A 20,597-nucleotide genomic window follows, 5' to 3' on the forward strand; every position below is an offset into this window, starting at 1 on the left:
AAAGGTGGTGTTGAGGACAACTTACGGATTTCTCTACAAGCAGTTAGACAACTGGCATTGCCATTAGTGAGGAATGATTGAATTAAAGGTGAAAATAATTCACTTTGAGTAAAGTGAATTTGAGGTGTCTGTGAAATATTACTTGGGGATGAAGAGTAGTAACAGTACCAGTGGTTCAGACGCCATTCAGAGTCTTTTATTTGTATGAAATAATCAAATTTTCACAATAACCCAACGAGGTAGATGCTATTATCCCCATTTTAGAAATGTGGTAACCGAGACCCAGAGAAGTTAAGCAGTTTGGCCAGAGTTACATGGCATTAGGGTTGGCTTCTACTGCATAAAACAAATAAACTGAAAATAGTAATAACTTAAACAAGATAGGGGTTTATTTCTCTCTTTGAGAAAACTGCAGCAACAGCCAGTTCAAAGCTGATGGCTCCATAGAGTTTTTAAGGGTCAAGGTGCTACCTAGTTTGTAGCTCTTCCATTACTATGAGTTGGCGCTTGTCCTCATAATGGCTGCCAAGTTCCAGCCTTCACATCTCTGCTTTAGAAAAATGGATAAAGGGAAAAGCAGACTAAAGAAGTAGTGTATCCCTTCCCTTTCCCCCACTTTTTTATTATTCTGTTACAGTTGTCCCAATTACCCCCATTGCTCTCTTCTGCCCCAGCCGAGACTTCCCAGAAATCTCTCACAATACTTCAGCTTACAGCTTAATGGCAAAGCTTGATGATATGATCACACCCACCTTCCCAGGAAGCTGGGAAACAGTCTTTTCACTGGGCATAAAACCAAGACGCTCTCACTAAAAAGGAAGGAAGCGTGGATATGGGCGGGCAAGAATCCATCTCTGCCATCATCAAGTTGCTCTTTTGTAAAATAGGGATTAGAATAGTTGCTTTACCTCTCTTGTTGGTTTGTCGTAAGGAACCAAATGTTATAATAATTAGGCAAACGCTTGATAAGTTATAAAATACTGTTGTGAGAATGACCGTTGATTCCTCTAGCACACAGTCGGTATTTATACTTTGAATGAGAAAATCTTGAACAAAGTTAAGAGTTTTCAATAATTTGTAGGTTCAAGAGCAGGAAAAGAGAGAATATTTTCCTACAAATCTTGCCTTTCAGTGATAAAGCCTTCCTTTGCTTTCAGAACCAATTTCAGAATAGCCAGTGTTGAAATTTGATTAGCTCTGTAGTAAAATACACCATCAGTATTGCCTAGTGTCTGCTGAACGCAGGCAGGCGCTGTCCAAGGAACGCTTTCTGGTAGTTAAATCGCGAGAATTAGTGTGGGGGCAGTAGCTCAGGTCATTAACCCATCTGGCCCTCACCGTTCTGACTTATTGGTAACAATGAGGATTCCAGACCAAGGTCTCTTCTGCTAATTGCATTTAAAGGATTGGCTCTATCATTGGGAAACTAGTTTCAGTGATCATTAGGAAACTGAATACAAAGCTAGCAGGGCATTTTAGATACTGTAGCTGCTGATTGTGCCTGGAGATTCTCAGCCGTGGGTAAAAGTGAATGAAGTTCTTTTCCCTTTTAAAATAAATCTAGGGTAATCAGGGATTTTCTGAACATTAATATTCTTTTTAAGTTTTGAGTTCTACTCCAGAAAGATGATGTTTCTGCATTGAAAATTGACCTTTAAGATTATTCTGTCACAAACAACAAAGAATTCCTATTATCCTTCATTATAAATGTGCTTTATATGCCACATCTATTTCAAATTTCTTTTTTAATATATTTTCTTGATTATGCCATTACAGTTGTCCCATTCCCCCCCTTCATTCCCCTCTACCCTGCACACCCCCTCCCACCCACATTCCCTGCCTTTAGTTCATGTCCATGGATCATAAGTTCTTTAGCTTCTATATTTCCCACACTCCTCTTGCCCTCCCCCTGTCTATTTTCTACCTACCGTCTATGCTACTTATTCTCTGTGCTTTTTCCTCCCACTCCCCTGTTGTTAACCTTCCATGGGATCTCTATTTCTGTGGCTCCACTCCTGTTTTAGCTGTCTGCTTAGTTTGCTTTTGTTTTAGGTGTGGTTGTTAATAACTGTGAGTTTGCTGTTCTTTCACTGTTCATATTTTTTATCTTCTTTTTCTTAGATAAGTCCCTTTATCATTTCATATAATAAAGGCCTGGTGATGATGAACTCTTTGAACTTGACCTTATCTGAGGAGTGCTTTATCTGCCCTTCCATTCTAAATTATAGCTTTGCTGGATAGAGCAATCTTGGATGTAGGTCCTTGCATTTCATGACTTGGAATACTTCTTTCCAACCCCTTCTTGCCTGTAAGGTCTCTTTTGAGAAATCAGCTGACAGTCTGATGGGAACTCCTTTGTAGGTGACTGTCCCCTTATCTCTTGCTGCTTCTAGGATCCTCTCCTTCATTTTAATCTTGGGTAATGTAATTGTGATGTGCCTTGGTGTGTTCCTCTTTGGGTCCACCTTCTCTGGGACTCTCTGAGCTTCCTGGACTTCCTGAAAGTCTATTTCCTTTGCCAGATTGGGGAAATTCTCCTTTATTATTTGTTCAAATAAGTTTTCCACTTGTTGCTCTTCCTCTTCCCCTTCTGATGCCCCTATGATTTGGATGTTGGAATGTTTAAAGATGTCCTGGAGGTTCCTAAGCCTCTCCTCTTTTTTTTGAATTCTTGTTTCTTCATTCTTTTCTGTTTGGTCATTTTTTTTCTTCCTTCTGGTCCACTCCATTGATTTGAGTCCCAGTTTTCTTCTCACCACACTTAATTCCCTGTGCATTTCCCTTCATTTCACTTAGTGTAGCCTTCATTTGTTCCTCTAATTTGTGACTAAAATCAATCAGTTCTGTGAGCATAATGATCACCAGTGTTTTGAACTGTGCATCTGATAGGTTGGCTATCTCTTGGTCTCTTAGAAATATTGGCTCTGGGCCTTTGAGCTGTTCTTCTTGAGCCATAATATTTTGGTCTGTTCACGCCTGTTATGTATGAGGGGCGGAGCTATAGGTGTTCACCAGGGTGGGGTGACCCAGTGGCTGGGTTGTGATGCTGTATGTGGGGGCGGGGTCAGAGAGGGGCAATGGCGTTTGTTCTGCTCTCTCTCAGATTTTGGTCCCCTCTGCTGCTTCCCGCAGGCAAATTGGGTCCTTCTGGTGCTGGTACCCAGGTGTGTGGGCTTGTGCACCCTCCAGTACCCTGTGGGTCTCTTTAAGGAACTGTCTGTGAGCCTGGGAGCTTCTCCAGGCACCTCGACCCGGAAAGTTTTTCCAATCGGTGCTTTTAGGCTTTATTTCCCAGCGCTGGGGCCCTGGTTTGCGCTGTCTGTCTCACTGCTAGCTCCTCTGCTTGGTTTGACCATGTGTGTGTGACCATGGTGTGACCGTGATCAGCCAGCCGCCTTGCACTCCCACTAGGTCTGCCCGTTGCCACCCCACACCTGGGATCTGCCAAACGCTGCCTTCGCGCTTGGGTCAGGCCACTTTTTCCCGCGCGACCCTGCTCCACCAGCCGCTGACTCCACCCCTCTTACCAGTCTGTCTGAATGGCTCGTTGTTGTTGGAGTTCCGTACAGTTCAATTATCTGTGTTTTGGTTGCGTTTTTGTTACTAAAACTTTGTTGTCTTTAAACTTGGCTATGTAAGGAGGCACAGTGTTTCCACCTACACCTCCGTCTTGGCCCAAAGTCATCAAATTTCTTTAAAAGTGGAATAGTGACTGCTTTTTTTGTGGTACTTTTCATTTTAGGATTTGAAAGATTTAGGGACTTGTTCTCTTTCCTCAAATCCCCTCTTCCGTGACCTGAGTTGGACTATAAATGTGTAATAAATGTTTGCTGAATTAGTGCATCATAACCTCATGTGCTCATAGACCTTGGTACTTCCTGAAAGTGCCTGAAGGGCCAGATATGAGGACAGAGTCCTGACACCAGCCTGACATTCCTTTTTTTCCTTTCCTTGACCTGATGCCTATTGCTCCGTGAGAGAACTTTGCAAAGGAAAAGGGAACTAACACAAATAGAGCTAATTTAGTTATGGCAAGTTTTGTTATGTCGCCTCAAAGAAGAACTGATAACATGCTTTATAAGTTAAAATACCATATTGCAAGTAAAATGGGAAAAAGTGGTTGACGTATTATAAGCCAAAATTCTAAGAATTCAGCTTCGGCGATCTGGGGACTTTTCCTGGTTGGAAGTGGTATGCTTCAGGGAGTTTCACTGATGCTCTGGACCATGAGTTCTATTGGATAGTCGTTAACTGTGCTTTTCCCATGCTTGCCAGCCTTCCACACCTTCAGATGAGATTCAAGTGGAACCTAGAGTGAATTCAGACAAAGAGTAGAGGGCAAAATCAATCAACACCCTAGATTTGGAGTCAGGAGATATGTAGTGAACACACTCATTGCCAGTTTTAGTCTAGTTTTCCTGTGTGAATATAGTGATTGTACAGGGAAGGAAGTAGATGTTATTATCTCCATTTTGCTGTTAAATAAATGGTCACAGAGCTACTTGACTGATTGGAGCTTAACCCTTGGTGTTCAGGGTTCAAATAATAGGCTCTGAGGTCAATTAAGTCAGAAAAAAATGCAAGAATTTAAAAATAAACTCCTAATTCAATGTGAATTTAAAACTTCTTACGGGGAGAAACTAACCAGTGACTTTCCCGGCAGAGACCTCTTTAGAAATTTACCATCTTTCACGCAAAACAATAATAAAATGTCCCCAGTGGAGTTGCTGACAGGACAAAAAGGACATTTACCTCTGTAAAAAGACAAACAGAACTCAATTTCTGTGTCCTGAAGCAAAAGAAGTTAAAAATTCCTTGTGAAAGTCTCAAAAAATACATAAGCAAAGTTCTCTACTTCCTGAGGAATGGTCGGAGCAGGCCCAGGTTAGAGCTATTAATGTGGATTATACACAGATACGGAATTGTGGGCAGAAGAGAGAGAAAACAAGGATGTGTTAGCAAGGACTAACCTTCTTGCTAAATTTTTTTTCAGGAGTACTACTTAGATTTCACACCATCACTACACAAATGACAACTGGCACTGAAAAACTGGTCCGTGAACTAATGGGAAGTAAACAAGGGGACTGTGTAACCTGAGCTTTACGGGAAGTAGACTTAACAAGTGATTCTTCAGTGGAATGTGAGGTTTCTTAGATTCTCTGTCATCCTCTGTTCAATAGGTGGCTGAGTAGCTCTGATTATAAAATCTTAGAACGAGCTCATGGGAGGAAAAATGCTGAGAACTATATTAACCTTGACAGTATTATGGAGGGAAAGACGGTTTGAAAAGAGTTGAATCAAAAAGCCGACATGCCTGGTCTTGAGCATTCTCAAGCTACCTGCAGTGCAGGAGGTCTGAATGATGGTTGGCCGATCTCTAGACTCAGGAGCCCTGGGCCACTTGAACTTCCTATGTAAACTGGCACATTCTGGGTAAGTCACTTGACCCCTCAGTGTCTAATTTTCTGCATCCATAGAAGGGGACAAAAAAAAGACACTGGCATGGCATTTGGAAAATTGTGTTCCACAGAACACTGGTCCTACTATGAGACCTCAAGTTTGCCCCACAGGGAAACCAACCATATCTGTGAATAAATTAAGTTTGGGACAAGCGGGATTAAACAAGGTTTACAGGGTTTGTTACAGGCCTTCTGGGAGCCTTAAAAAGGCTAAGTTTTGATGCAGTTCTTTCAGAAATAGTATGTTAATCATAATTACGGGAACACAAAGAAATTTCATACCCGGCCTACATACTGGGGATGTTACAGAGATCTAATGAGATAACGGATGGAAAAGCACTTGGAAAAGGCAAAGCACTACCTGAACATTAGGCATTTTTAAAGATTCCCACAGACTGGAGGGTTTGGGGGTGGCTGGCACCACCGAAGCATAACACTTCTCTGTGCTAAGGGTCTTCCTAAGTATCCAGCTTCCCCAAGGCTATGGATTTAGTTGGGGAGAAAGGAGTAGGGTTCCAGACTTTCTTGGGAATACCGTAGTATGTTTCTTAGAGTGTGATTCTCAGAACACTTGCATTGAAACTATCTGTGCTGCCTGTTATACATTCACATTCCAGGGTCAGCAGGCCTAAGAGGAGACCAGGGGTCCACATTTTTAACAGATGCTTTAGTTGATTCTTGTATAACTATAATTTGAGATCTACCAGCCTGGAGGGTCTTGGCACTGTTTAGAATCTCCAGAACTTCAAAAATTCATGTAATCCCTTAAGGGGCATGCCAAGAGTGAAGTAGTAGAGAACTTCTTCCCTAGGGGAGTCCTTATTGGACAGGAGGAACCAGTCTGTCTGGTGCCAGAGGAGACATTTCATTTTTCAAATAACTTTTACTGAGTCCCTATTCTATGCCCCGCCAGGGTGCTTTTAGTGCAAATGCCATAATGCTTACAAGTCAGTATTATCCCCTTTTTGTAGGAGAGCAAGCTGACTTTCCTAAGGTCACCCAGTGAATTTATTAGAACACTTTAGGTTGCAAGTGATAGAGAACCCAATCCCTTCTGACTTAAGTGAATAAAGAATTTTTTTTGGTTCATATACAGAAACTCTCCAGTGGTATAATGGTTTCGGGTGGGCCTGGATCCAGGGGCCCAAATAATGTAATGAAGTCTCCGTCTCAGCAGGTTCTTCCCTCAAGGTGACAGAGAATTCGCCAGCAGCTCCACGCTGTGGGATGAGGGTTGGAAAACTGTGGTCCCCAAAGCTGAATGCTTGTTTTGTCAATAAAATTTTGTTGAACCCAGCCTCGCCCATTCGAGTACATTTGTCTATGGCTGCTTTTATGTTGCAGCAGCAGAATCGAGTATTTGAAACAGAATTAGGCAGCCCATAAACCCCAAAGTACTTAAGATTTGGCTGTACAGGGAGCTTGCTGACCCCTGCAGGAGAACCCAGGCTTTGTTGAGGTTTGATTTGAACCTCTGAGAGGTATTATTTATTGACTTCAAGAGCATCAGACCCTAGGGTCTGAAATTTTAAGATAAACAACGAACAGACATTATCTAAAGATTGTCACTTTGGATTAACACAAGACTTGGAAATTCACTTACAATTTATGTAAACAAGTTTCATTTTCAAAACAAATATATTCTGTGGATTAAAAGAACAACAGAATGTTTTATACGTTTTTGTAGTCAGTACACATTTTTGCATTTTTGTGGTTGAAGGTTTCATTTCTGGGAGATAAAACAGGAATTTTATATTGAATATCTCCAAAAGAACTGTGCTGATAACATCTATTATCTCAATAGATGTAACAACACAGACCTGGATAAATTTCAATTTAAATGAGACTTTTTCCCCACTGGAACGGCCTATTAGCAATGCTGTTTGTTCACTGACTCCTGTGGTCATAGAATATAAATAGCCACTCAGCACAGTACTTAGAAAGTATGAAGTGTTTGACTAATAGGATTGTTTCCTCTCAAAGCATATGAATTATCGTTGTGACCTCGAGATTCTTTCAATATTAACCAAGTCTGAGCGAAGGTTTTTAAGTTTATGGCCCAAGCTTTCACCAGGTTTGAAGCCTTTATGATCTACAACCCAATTGGGAGAGCATGTCTATCAATACCCCCCAAAACCCAGAATTGGGTCTCATTGCCTGGCTAGGATCAATTGCTCATTTCTAGGTGAATTACTAGTGATGAAGGGTAGAGAATGCAATGTTCTGATTGGCCAGCACTGGGTCATGTGCCCACCTCTAGAATCATGAGTGACATGCTTCTTTTCTGAAACACCTGAACTGGAAGTGGAGAAGGGGTGATCCTCCAAAAGAAGCCCATGCCACCTGCTGGGGGGCCAGAAAGAACTCAGCCACCAATAACTATGGAGCTGTAGATTCTGGGTCTGAACTCATATCCTTCTGGTTTTAAAATGTGGGGAACATTCTTCCCACTATACACAGGTATAGCATTTTCTAAGTGAAGCATATCTGACCCAGTGTCAGGCCAGACTGGTACCTGCTGAGTTCTTCATTGTAGCTCGCAGTGTGGGTTCATAGAAGGGAATGTCCTGTGGTTCCACATGCCCTGCTGACCCAGGGAGGGATCCTCCCAGGCACCTACATTCAGGGGTGCATATGTCTTATGGTATCTTAGGATAAGGCAGATAACATCCCCCTCTTGCTAGAGTGGGATCAATTTGTATTGACATCTGTTTGTGGCCTTTTAAAAAGAAACTCATTTGTCCCCTCATCCCTGAAGCCCCCCCGTTACTTTAGTCAGTAATATGGAAATTTGAAAAGTTGGGCTCTCACTGAGTGAGAAAGCGTTCATGAAAATAGACAAGTCTTAACAGCATGTATTTCTCTTCTCCTGGGAATTATGTCTTCCTACTCATTAGTTCCTCCTCAGTTTTCCCACATGTAAAGTGGGGATAATCTTTCACTTCCTCATAAGATTAATGTGGGGATTACATAAAGTAATGCTGTAAGTGCTTTGATTGGTATCCGGTGTAGACTTAATGACTAAAAAATGGTAGCTGTTATCAATACTTTAATTATTATTATTACTATTGCTGTCATCATTGTCATCAGCATCAATGCCCAAGGAAGCACTGTCCTGTCTAGAATCTCTCTTCCTGTTACAAGGTAACTGGAAACCTTGTTCACAGTCCAGAGTCCTGTACACAGTCCACAGAGTCCTGTACACCACATTATAGGCTCTCTGTTACGTGGCTACAGTCAGAGAACCAGTAGAGCTGCTCCGTTTGCTCTCTTTAAAATCAGTAGATCTCAGGGCATGGGACGGAGGGGGCATTCTCTTATTCCTCTTGGATTTCAGTTACTCTTTCAAGAGAGGATTAGTAGAAACATGACTAGAGCCATCTTTGACCACATGGATCCGCATGGTCTGTGGATCCACGGACCCCTTTCTCCTTCCATTGTATACTGGCATAGTCCTTGGGTCCTTTGCCAAGGTGCCATCCTGTTCATAGTGCCAAAGGTAGTGGCAAGCCTGTGAAAGCATCTTTTGGGACCTGCTCCCAGCAGTGGGTAGAATTGCCTCCCACCAGGCAGAAAGCTCTGGAGCCAGAGAGGAGGAAGTTGGCCAAGCGCCCAAGCAAATGCACTGAGAAGTACGGGTTTGGGTGTGTGCAGCCTCACGGTCTTCTCCCACCATTGCCAGCTGGCAGGGCTGTGCTGTGCAGTCACACCCGCCGTTGCTTGTTCCACTGTGGAGATTACCCTTCTTGTAGCAACTCTCTAAATACAAACATTTATGTGTCTCTCCCCAGAGGTACAGCTGGCAAGTCTCAAATACCATGCTGGTGTGTACTGGTTGTGTTGGAAGTGTAATTGTGTGTGGCATGTGATTGGTGTTTGTTCTGGTGGTTCCCAGGTAGAGAAGGCAGCCATCTCTGTGTCCAGAAAACTGAGGGATATCAGAACTCTTTCCCCTCCTCCAAGCAAATTAAGCAGATTTTGGATTAACATGCATAAACCCTTGGTTCAACGAGGCTCTGTTGTCATTAACACTATGCTTGGTCAGTATCAGTGTTCATACCTTACTTCTAATACACCAGTTGATCCATCTTCAACCTGATAGTAAGGGATGAGGAGGAGGAGGGTGGTGCACGGAGAGTGGAAGACTGGATAACGGTGGTGAAGGTCAAGTACAGGATAGGGCGAGAACGTGGGTGAGAGCACCACAAGTCCTCCTCCTCAGCAATATTAACACCGGAGAGTTTTCAGACATGGTGCCGGAAAACCCTCTCGCAGCTTCGTGGCCAATGTGGCAGTGTTGTTTTACCTCCCAGCTCAGTATAGGCTTCCCCGTGGTCTGTAAACCAGCCATCCTTCTCCGAGCAAAACAGCCTCCTTTTGCGCTTGTGGCGACCTCCTCTAAAGCCCAGCTTTTCTCCCATCAAACCTCCCTCTCACCATCTTCATCCCATTCCTCAACTCATGGGACGAAGCAGGGGCTCCTGATTTTACAATAGAAATGTATCACTCCTTTTCTTGTGTTATAAACACACCTCATAGTTAATACAGGTCAGTCCTAGACTGGACAGAAACTCTTCAAAGAGATCTGGCCTCTACGAGAGTGTGTGTATAATTTATGGAGAGAGAAATGGAAGATACTGCCCTCTTATGCCTGATAATTCACATCCGTGCTTCATTTCCCTGCCATGAGGTGCTTCTGTGAAACAAAGTGCATTTAAAAAATATATTTATTTATTTATCTTTAGAAGGGAAGGGAAAGATAGAGGGAGAGAAATATCAATGCATGGTCGCCTCTCATGCATCCCCTGCTGGGAACTGGCTGCAACCCAGACATGTGCCCTGACTGGGAGTCCAACCGCGATCTTTTGGTTCGCAGGCCCGTGCTCAGTCCACTCAGCTACACCAGCCAGGGCACAATGTGCATTTTTAAAGGGGAAAGCTGCAGTTGTTGAGAATTTTCGAAATGGCCGTGTACCTGTGTGACATCGTTTTGCCGTCATAAGGAAAGATAACCTGCCTGTGCCAGAGATGCAACAGGTTTAGCCCCTGGACAGCTCACTGGAGTTAACCGCCAGCTAACCGCATCTCCACCTCCATCTTTGGCCCCCACTCATATGGTGGTGAAATATGGTGAAAATGTAATCCCTTCTAATGAAATTGGAAGGAAAAGTGAATGTCATCAGATCCTGATACATAAGCATTCTATTTTGGGTTCACTTTGGTTGAGAAGCAAGTATTTAATTAGTGAGAATCCCGGGTCTTCCAAAAGTCCCAGGAGTGCTTGGCACATGGAGAAACCTACTGTGGGGGCCCCGGATGTCCCGGCCCTTCTGCCTCTGTTGTTGACTAGACATCAGACAGCACAGACACTGTGGTTTCCCTCTTTAAACTTCTCAGGGGAACGCTGTATGACTAACACTTTCTAGGCCAGCAGGACGCCAGAGTTGGTGCTTTCTTTGGATAAGCCTTTTGAAAACCAAGCAACCATGAGAAGTATAATGGCAAGGGTGCCAACTGAAATATCTCTTGCCCACCCCCCACCGCACATCCCAAGAGCCCACCAGAACAACCCCAGGCTACAACAAGGGGTGGGCTTTAGAGCCCCACAGACAAAACTACTGGCTTCTTGGTAGTTAAACTCATGCATAAGTCAAGTATTTTCTTGCCTGATTTTCTAAAAGGAAAGAAAAATTATCTCCCAAACATTTATTTCTCTCTACAGATACAGTAAATCAGTAAATCCTAGCCATGTCCTGAAAGGGACCACAGACAATGTGATCACTTAGAAGATTATTTTTGGAGGGTGGCGGTGGGAAGACCCCAGAGACGATGTGGGTCAGGCCCCCCCTTCTCCCTTAGCTCTCTGAATTAGCTCAGCTGCCCAGCAGCCTACCTTTTGATTCAGCATTCTCTCGGTCCAGGCAGTTCACATTCAAGCTGATTCATCTCTAAGTGAGCACTCTCTCTAGACAGCTGTCTCCTCTCAGCGGCACAAGGACGCCGCCTTGGAGAGCAGTGGGCTTGGGCAAAGCAGCCTTTTCATCATCTGTTTGAAAAGAAGGCTGTTTTTATAAACATGCCCGGCCTGTATGCCTCTCTTCTCCCCCGCCTCCCCCCCCCCCCCCCCCCCCGTCCTCTCTCATGTCCCTGCGATCAGTCGGAGAACACTTCATTCTGAGCCCAGTTTTGTTTTCTTTTGTTTTCCTCCTCTTCAAACTGTGTTCACAATTGGCCTCTTTCCTCACTGTTAAGCCTTCCAGTTTCAGGGTCTGGTGGCAAAGCAGTGAGGTTGAGAGCTAGCCCCTGTCACCAAAATAATTGGGAAAAATAATGTAGATGATTAAAATGTAAATCAGTTAAAGTCATCCAGTCTTCTCAATAATCTGGTGTGCTTTAAGGCAAAACATCTCGAATTTGATAGTATACTTATTAGGAATTGATTTAATAAGTTATAATTATACCTTTATAATGCTTTGTCAGCATTATAAATGCTTCTTGCCACTCCAAGTTTGTCCAAGGCACTTCTAATCTCTTACAATTATTTTAATGTGGTAATTTCAGAATAATTTTTATCATTTCTTAAAGATGCAATTACGAAATAGTTTTTTGTTCTTGTGGTGTATTTTTCTTAAGACAAATGGTGATACTGATGTTCATGAGCTGGATCAAATGCCCTCATTCATTTACTTGATAAACCATTACTGAGAACCAGCTGTGAGAGCAAACTCAGTATCAAACTTGAATAACTCATATCTTGCCTTTAAACATTTTTTAAAGATTGAGTATATAATCTCTCTAACATCTAGCAGATGTTTTAGGTTGACTGAACCCAAGAAGCTTCTACCTGTGTACTTTCAAAATTTTACCTTTTGTGTGTTTGTTACACTGTTTGGAGAAACAAAAGAAAGATGGGAACTTTCAACCAAATGCAGACACCCCCAGACACACGGAATTGTGCGCGCAAGTCCGGTGGTTTGATGTCCATCGGAACCCGCGGAGCCGGGATGAGGCTGCTGTGGCCGGAGGCCTGCATTTGGCTGCAGTGCTGCTGGGAGGCGGACTGGAAGGTAATTTTCGGCAGGTTATTATGGGGACGTCCCGGAATGCCAAGGCAGGAAGTAAGGAATTTCTAGTGTAAATTGTGGGAAGCCATTGAAAGTTTCTGAAAAAAGCAGGCTTCTGAAGGAGTAATCTAGCAACAGTATAAAGTCCTACAGGCTTGAAGGCAGGGTTGGAAATGTAGGTTTGGAGATTTGCAAAGTCAGGACAAGCAACAATAAGTTTATGAACTAAGGTAAGAAATGGGTAAGGTGATGGATATATATGAAAAGAAAATGATTTTGTGGGAATCATGTCATCTCGACTTGGCTTGTATCCCAGACTCAAAACTTCCTTGGTGCAGTTTCTCACAGTTGTCACCACCTATGTGGTACTCAGCCATTGGGCATCATTGAAGAAGCACCAGCTGGCTCTGGCTGGAGCTTCAGTTGGTTGGAGCATCATCCCGTAAACCCATGACCATCCATGAAGAGGTCATGGGCTGGATTCCTGGTCAGGGCACATGTCTAGGTTGCAGGTTTGGTCCCCAGTCAGGGTGCATATGAGGGACTACCAGTCAATGTTTGCCTCCCTCTTTCCCCTCCTTCCTTTCTGTCTCTTTTAACTCAGTAAGCATGTCCTCAGTGAGGATTAAAAAATAAATTAAAAAAGTGCCAACTCAAGCAGCTGATACCATTTAAAGAGAATACTTTTCAAATGTAGTGTTTGTTCCACTGGCTGTTTACCTGCTGCATTTGGCTTCCTTCTCGTCCCTCATTGTAGCTGCTTCTTTTTTAACTACTCTCCTTAGCCACCATGAAACCCAGACTTGCTTAAATCCACCTCAGTCGTTATTTTGCTCCCTCAGCCTCTAGTAATCTATTTCACCCACTGCTGCTAGATTAATCTCTGTGAGGGCCACATGTGATCAAAGATGTAAGTTCAAACTTTCAATAATTCAGAAGAAAACTTTCTAATGACTAACTCTTCTTTTTTAAAAAGATTTTTAGACAGTGGGGAAAGGATGGAGAGAGAGAGAGGAGAGAAACAATGTATGTATGGTTGCTTCTCATGCAACCCCATCTGGGGACCTGGCCCTCAACCCAGGCATGTGCCCTGACTGGGAATCGAACTGGTGACCCTTTGGTTCACAGGCTGGTGCTCAATCCATTGAGCCACACCAGCCAGGGCATGACTAACCCTTCTATATGTGCTTTTGATCCCACATCCTCTTCTTCTCCCTAAAATCCCTCTTTCATAAATTTCTCCACCTTTCTTCTACGTCTTCAATCTTATGTTCTGCTGGTTCATGGAACTCAGCCTACGGGCCAGAACAAGTCTACCCATCCCATCCTGGCATACTTCCACTTCAGAAGTTCTCTGTTACCTTAAGAAATAAAATCCAAACCTCTTAACAGACTCTGTAAACAAACTGCATTTTCTGGCTCTAAAGCCCTTGTCATTAATCTGCCTTCCTATTCAGCTTCTTCCTTCTGCAAAGTTATTTTAAAGACAGAAAGTCTTCACTACCCAGTCATGAGCAGCAAAACTTCTGCCTTTCTTACTTCCTTGTCCTCCTTCATGTTTATATAGGAAGTTCCCAAGATCAGCTGATTCTGCCACCTGGCCAAATGTCATCTTGCTTCTGTGTCCCTTCTGTCCCTGCCCGACTCGGATTCCAGTCACCACCCTCATGGCCATGTCAGTGGCTTCTTCCTTACTGTCTCTGTCAGTTGTTTCTTCACAGGCTGGTTCAGGTTCCGGTTGCTGTTAGGATAATATTCCTAGAAATAAACCTGTGTCCTGACGGTGTACCTTCCCAGTCAGGCTGTTTAATATTGGACCCCTTCCCTCCCGCACACTCCTGATTTCCTTTGCCATGTGCCACTTTGCCTTTTATTTTTTCTTCCAAAGCATGTATCTTCTAACGTGCTCTACAGTTTACTTAGTTTCATTTGTATTTTATGTTCCCCCCATACTCACTAGTTGTAAGCTCCACAACTTAGTATTTTTATCTGTTTGTTTACTGACAGAGCCTAAGCATCTGGTACAAAGTAAGCACTCGATACATACTTGTTGAACATAAAAATGCCAATTTCCATTTCAAATTCTCTTCTTTTCCCCTTGCTTATGGGATACAAACACCTAAGAAAACCTTTCAAAAGCTTGCCTGATCTCGCTCCAGACTCCCCCAGCTACCACCTCTCCCCACCAGCCTTCGCCTCCCTACATAACCGGTGCTCACAGGTCGCCGTCTCCTGCTCTTCCCGGACATGCCATGCTCGCTCAGCCCTCTCTGTTCCTTCTGGGTCTGCTCTCCTGGCAGGGATCCATTTCTGCGTCTCTTCCATGTGGGGCAACAACTCCGCCTCTTTCAAAATCTGGCCAAATGTTATGTCCCCAATGTCTTCCCCAGCATGGCCAAGCAGAACTGGTTGCTCTCTCCTCTTTGCCACCGTTGAATTTCACGCGATTTCCTGTTTCAGCAGTTTTACACACTGAGCCCTTTGTCTCCTCCTCTAGACTCTGTGCTCAGCCATGGCCACTTCTTCTGTGTGTCTGCCCAAAAGTGATCACAGCATCTGGCACAGTAGTAAGTAGTTACTTAACACAATGATTCAGAAGAGGACCTACCAGTGCACTGACCCCTGTAGTCAAAGGCTTTCAGTGCCACGACCACGCATCATGTCCAAATCGTTGCCTCACTCACAACCTTACCTCCCCCGTGCCCCCGGGCCCATGAGCGAAGGGTGCCACTCCACTGACGTGAATCTGGGTATGAGGAATTATCTGCCTCTTCTCCATCAGGCTACCTAGTCAGTCACCGAGTCCCCTGGACTTTGCTTCCCTGATGTCTCTCAAATTCATCTCCTCCCTGTCAGTCTTGCTGCTGGGAGCCTTTACTAGCCTGTTGTCATCTGTCACCATAGCATACTACCTGGCACATGGTAGAGGTTCCAAATGTAGTTGTTGAAAGAATGAATCTCTTGAGTGTAAACCATTTCAGATGACATCAGGCAGACTGCCAGGCTGTGAGACTGAGCCTCCGAGGACAGCTTGTCCCAGTGATGTTTCTGAAGGACAGTGTGAAAGGTCTAACGGAGTGGTTTTGGATCAGCCCCAGCTCTAGGTGCTATTTGACTTTCTGGAAAGGGGAGTCCCTCCCACCCCCTTGATTTCACCCAGGAGGTTGTTTTCTTTGATTATTCCTGTCGTAAAAATTCAAGTCATGGTATATTTACCTCACTGAGATGTGTAAATTCTCATGTAAGATGGAAAAGAGTTTGTTTCATTCCAAGTTATAAAAGAGGTCAGGGTGATTATGACCTTAATGGAAGGGTCCCAACTAAGCACCACAGGCTTGAATGACCTCAAGTGTAAAGTTATTGGGATTAGTCTAGGTGCTCTCTAAAGTCACTCCTGGATTTCAGTTTCTAAGAGTCTTCTTTCAAAAATTAAAACAGAACCAAAAAAACTAGAGGAATCGAGGCTTTATAAAATCTAACAAATAGGGACTGATCTAAAATCGGTGAGTAACTGTAAGGTAGAGCCACACACTCAACAGATTCTAGCACTTCTGTGGGTCCGGGTAAAGCAGGGTAGTAGGAAGGGGAGTTGTGGGTGGTGGAGACGTTGGCACTGGAATAGACAGTTGATAAATGTTTTCTCCCTCTTTTCTCAGCAGTCGGTGTTACAGTGATTGTATCTGCCAAGTCTTATTTGAGAAATTGCTGGGCCAGTAGTTACACTCACTGTCATTTGACTCTTCTCATGCCCCCTCCCTGCCTTGCGGGAAGTCTCTGGTGTGTGAGGAGGACTCCTCCTCCTCCTCCTCCCCTTCTTCCTCCTCCTCCTCCTCCTTCACCTCTTCTCTTCTTCCTTCTCCTCCTCATTCTCAATTCTAAGTTATGGTTAGGTCTTCCATATGCCTAGGGTTCGACTAACTGTCTCCAGCCTGTAGAACACGTTGGTGTGACTTCCATTTCAGAGGACAAAAAGAGAAACGGAACTTCAGTCATGTGGTTTCTGTTATCTGTAACCATGGAAAACGTTAGCCATCTGTGAGGCTTCCATTTTAACACTTTTTTCTCTCTCTCTATTTCAATCTTTTTCTTGGGAAAAACAAGCTGAGGAAGTGGAGAGGCTGGCGGCCATGCGTTCTGACTCCCTCGTCCCAGGTACCCATACCCCACCCATCCGGAGGAGGAGTAAGTTTGCCAACCTGGGAAGGATTTTCAAGCCTTGGAAATGGAGGAAGAAGAAAAGCGAAAAGTTCAAACACACATCTGCAGGTAAGATTATTTCTCCTTCATTTCTCACTGGGCTTTTGTTGACTTCAACTCTGTTGGTTAATTAGTAGACTTCAATTGCTGTAGGTTGTTGGAATCAAAGGGGAGAAAATCAAACCTTAAAATTGCTCTTGTTTTTAATAATTATTCTATATGATAGAAAATGACCTTTATATTATGTTTTCTTATGTCTCAGGTTTTTGTTGCTGTTGTTTTTTAATTGAAAAATCACCACTTTTATAGGATCTATAAATATCAGAACTTAGAACTTCACCTTTTCCATAATTGAATGCTTTTGTTCTAGCATTGACAATCCATTTCTTTCTGCATTCCTATTTTCACTATTCCAGTAAAAATCAACACAAAACAGAAGTAAGCTATATGTAGTTGTTGGCAGATAGGATAGGTTAGTTCATGGAGGAACAGTCTTGAATAAGTGATTTTTGGACATGGCAGAAAAACACGGGAGAATAGAAATGAAGCATCACTGATGACAAAGATAACTATGCAGTTTGTAGTCTAGTGGACAGCAGAAGAACTCAGGGCAAGTCAGCATAGCTGAGGTGTTAAGAGCAGAGATTCTGGAGTCTGAGTACCTGGTTTCTAGTCCCAGCTCTGATGCTTGGTAGTGGTAAGGCCTCAGTCTCCCCATCTATAAGGCAGGGTTAAGAATTGCACCTTACATAAATTAAAATTGTAGAGAGTGTATATGGTACCCTATGTGGTTATTTTTTATATGAGAAAAAGATACTCTAGAGTGGATGAGGTCTGGCTTCACCCTGTTTTGGAAGAGATGCTAGAAGAGCTGTGCAGGTTCTATGTGTTTGTTTGCTTTGATTTCATTAATTTTGTGTCCGGGTCACTCCAGGCCTCCTCTATCACTTTTATGTCGCTCTCCCTCTAAGCCCTAAAAACTCAGCCTGCTCACTGTCCCCCTCAGCTTTATCACCCCCTCTATTTTTCAGTCCTCCTCCTTTCCCTCCCCCTCCCCCCAGACGAACTGTGAAATAGAAGATAATCTGCTTCTGGTACCCGAACACTATCCCACACATCCAGTAATTTTAATGCCAATTACTTTGGGAGAATGGAAGAGAGTAACAAACATAGGGAAGTTGCAAAAAGTCTTGAAATCTTAAATAGTCCTCCTGGTAGATGTCCCCAGTTTATGTTCTGACTGTTTCTTAGATGAAAGCCCCAGTGCCCGGCTGCCATCTGCTAGTTCCTGAGATTAGAATGAACGTCTGAATTCCATGAATCTCTAAATTGTCGCCCCTCTGGTTGAATCCAGTCACCTGGCGCATTCTCCAGCCTCTTGGTCACTGGACAGATCTGTGAAGGTGCACAAGTAGGTCATTCACGCATTCCCAAACTGTACTGACAGATTTACCATCAAGTGAAACTAAATGCCCTGTGCCATGAGATGACAAGGGAAAGGATACTTAGACCATTGCCTTGGAGTAGAGAAATCTAAATAAAATACATTCCGTAAGCAAAGTGAGGCATAAAACACTTGAACAAAGAAAAGAAAAAAGGAGTATTCTATAAGCACTACTTACAGAATAAAAGGATAGCAAAGATTCAACAGGATTCTTTGAATCTTCAACAGTGTTCTTCCTGACTTTGTTATGAAAATGGTTTATGATAGAAATATACATTTGAATAATTGCCATTTATCAGTATGACTCCGTGCATGATGAGGAGGTAGAAGCACTTCCTCCTGGCAAATCAGGAGCTTTGCTTAGTGCATTTGGCAAGGCCATGGGCAAAGCTTCCGTGCATTTCACACTGAAAGGCACCTGATCATTTATGCTGACTTCTCCAAGATTTGGGGGAAACTTGTCCTAAGACAGATGCAAATACAATGGCATCAAATTACTCATGAATCATAACAACTCTGAGAAAATACTTTCATTTAAAATTCTTTGGGGAGAAAGAATTGAAAAACATGACAGGCAAAGTTGTAACTTTAATCATTCTTATTTTTAACTATTTTTAGCAAGTTCTTATGATTTCTATGGCCAAACTGATTAAATTGGCAGCTGAATAGGATACTTGTATGTAGCTTTTTGTTTTTTAAGAGAAATTCATCTTCTGAATTAGAAAAGCAGGAGGATATACTATGGAATATTTTATATTGCAATAGGTGGATGGGTTCATGATATAACTGAAACTATTCTGTTTTTTTTTAAAGATTTTATTTATTTATCTTTAGAGGGAAAGGGAAGGAGAGAGGGAGAGAAACGTCAATGTATGGTCGCCTTTCATGAGTCCCCTGCTGGGAATTGGCCTGCAGGGAACTGGCCTGCAACCCAGGAATGTGCCCTGACCGGGAATCGAACCGCGATTGTCTGGTTCGCAAGCCCCTGCTCAATCCACTGAAATACACCAGCCAGGCTATTCTGTTTTTTTTTTTTAACTCAGTGGTTTACAATGTAATATTCTTTGTACTTAACTGGATTCAGAATTATTATTTTTTATTTTTGGAAAGGACAGACATGCTAGTTTTTAGCTCAAAGGAGAAAAATTTTGACAAGGAAAGGATGGTGTCAACATAAATTGTACATATGTTCAAACAATACATATTGTTTGAATTACAAACTTTCCTATGCGTGGCTGAGAGTTAAATATTAAATACAGAAGAAGATTAATTGGTTGTGATTATTGGCTGGCTAGTTTTAGCTGGTAGCATATATTTATCTTGAATATGTGTGTATATATATGTCCTTTTATATGTATGATTATGTACACAATTTTAAATACAAAGAATAAGTCCATGTACTGCATTTGTATTATGTATTTGTATTTAAAATTGTGTGCTGTTTTGAACACTGGGGACTACATTATACAGTGCATACTTGGCCTGTGATTTTTTCCACAATCAGTTAGATTTATAATTTGCCATAATAAGATATACTGTAGTTTTACTGTAACTCAAGGTATGGGACATGTGAGCCTGTATATATGCAATACCTTCAAAGGTACACCCAGAAGTATTGCTTTGCAAGTTATATAACAATAAGAAAACTATATTAGAAAATTATAATCTCAACATTACCCCCAATTTCATCATCAACAGCTACTCTGTGAATTTTTCAAAGACAGATCTTTGTATCTCATGCTGCTCATTCATCCTTTCTATTCCAAGCTGAAGGCCTATGTCCTTTTTTTTTTTTTAATTTTATTTAGTTACTTTTCAAGTACATTTTTTTCTTATCTATTTCTCCCATCCCACCCCACCCCCCCGCCCGGTCTCCCCCCTCCCTCCCATTCCCCCCCCCCCAGTCCTCATCTCTGTCTTTCATACTTGTTCCTCAAAATCCCTCCCCCTTTTTCCCCTTAAGTTCCCTTCCCTCTCCCCTCTGGTCGCTGCCCACTTGTTCTCTATTTCAGCGTCTTTGTTTTTATTCTGTTTGCTTGTTTGTTTTATTCTTTAGCTTCCTGTCAAAGGTGAGATCATATGGTATTTGTCCTTCAATGCCTGGCCTATTTCACTCAGCATAATGCTTTCCAGTTCCATCCATGTTGTTGCAAAAGGTAGTAGCTCCTTCTTTCTCTCTGCTGCATAAAATTCCATGGTGTATATGTAGCACAATTTTTTGATCCATTCATTTACTGATGGGCACCTAGGTTGCTTCCAACTCTTGGCTATTATAAATTGTGCTGCTGTGAACATTGTGGTGCATAGGTTCTTTGAAATTGATGTTTTAGGATTCTTGGGGTATAATCCTAGCAGTGGAATTGCTGGGTCAAAAGGCAGGTCCATTTTTATTTTTCTGAGAAAATTCCATACTGTTTTCCATAATGGTTGTAC

General features: G+C 42.7%; 1 protein-coding gene and 1 long non-coding RNA gene across 6 annotated transcripts in view; one reads left to right on the top strand and one right to left on the bottom strand.

Moving 5' to 3' along the window:
• Positions 1–20,597, top strand: part of LOC119051265 (phosphatase and actin regulator 1) — a 293,468-nt gene that overhangs the window by 82,508 nt on the left and 190,363 nt on the right. For 4 of the 5 annotated variants that reach the window (XM_053668235.1, XM_053668234.1, XM_037147945.2 and 1 more), the window contains exon 2: positions 16,625–16,789. In XM_053668235.1, the coding sequence (XP_053524210.1) occupies positions 16,651–16,789 (139 nt within the window). In that variant the 5' untranslated portion in view covers positions 16,625–16,650. Of the gene's footprint in view, positions 1–12,504; positions 12,527–16,624; positions 16,790–20,597 lie in introns of those variants that run through there. The other variant, XM_053668236.1, reaches the window with a different exon arrangement.
• LOC119051267 (uncharacterized) lies at positions 3,948–14,893 on the bottom strand. The gene is made up of 3 exons (XR_005082891.2): positions 14,743–14,893; positions 11,353–11,505; positions 3,948–4,309 (listed from the first exon to the last, which is right to left on the bottom strand). It is a non-coding gene; the product is annotated as an uncharacterized LOC119051267 (long non-coding RNA).

This window comes from Artibeus jamaicensis, unplaced genomic scaffold, assembly GCF_021234435.1.
Source record: "Artibeus jamaicensis isolate MK-2021 breed Jamaican fruit bat unplaced genomic scaffold, CSHL_Jam_final contig_482, whole genome shotgun sequence".
NCBI classification, from domain to species: Eukaryota; Metazoa; Chordata; class Mammalia; order Chiroptera; family Phyllostomidae; genus Artibeus; species Artibeus jamaicensis.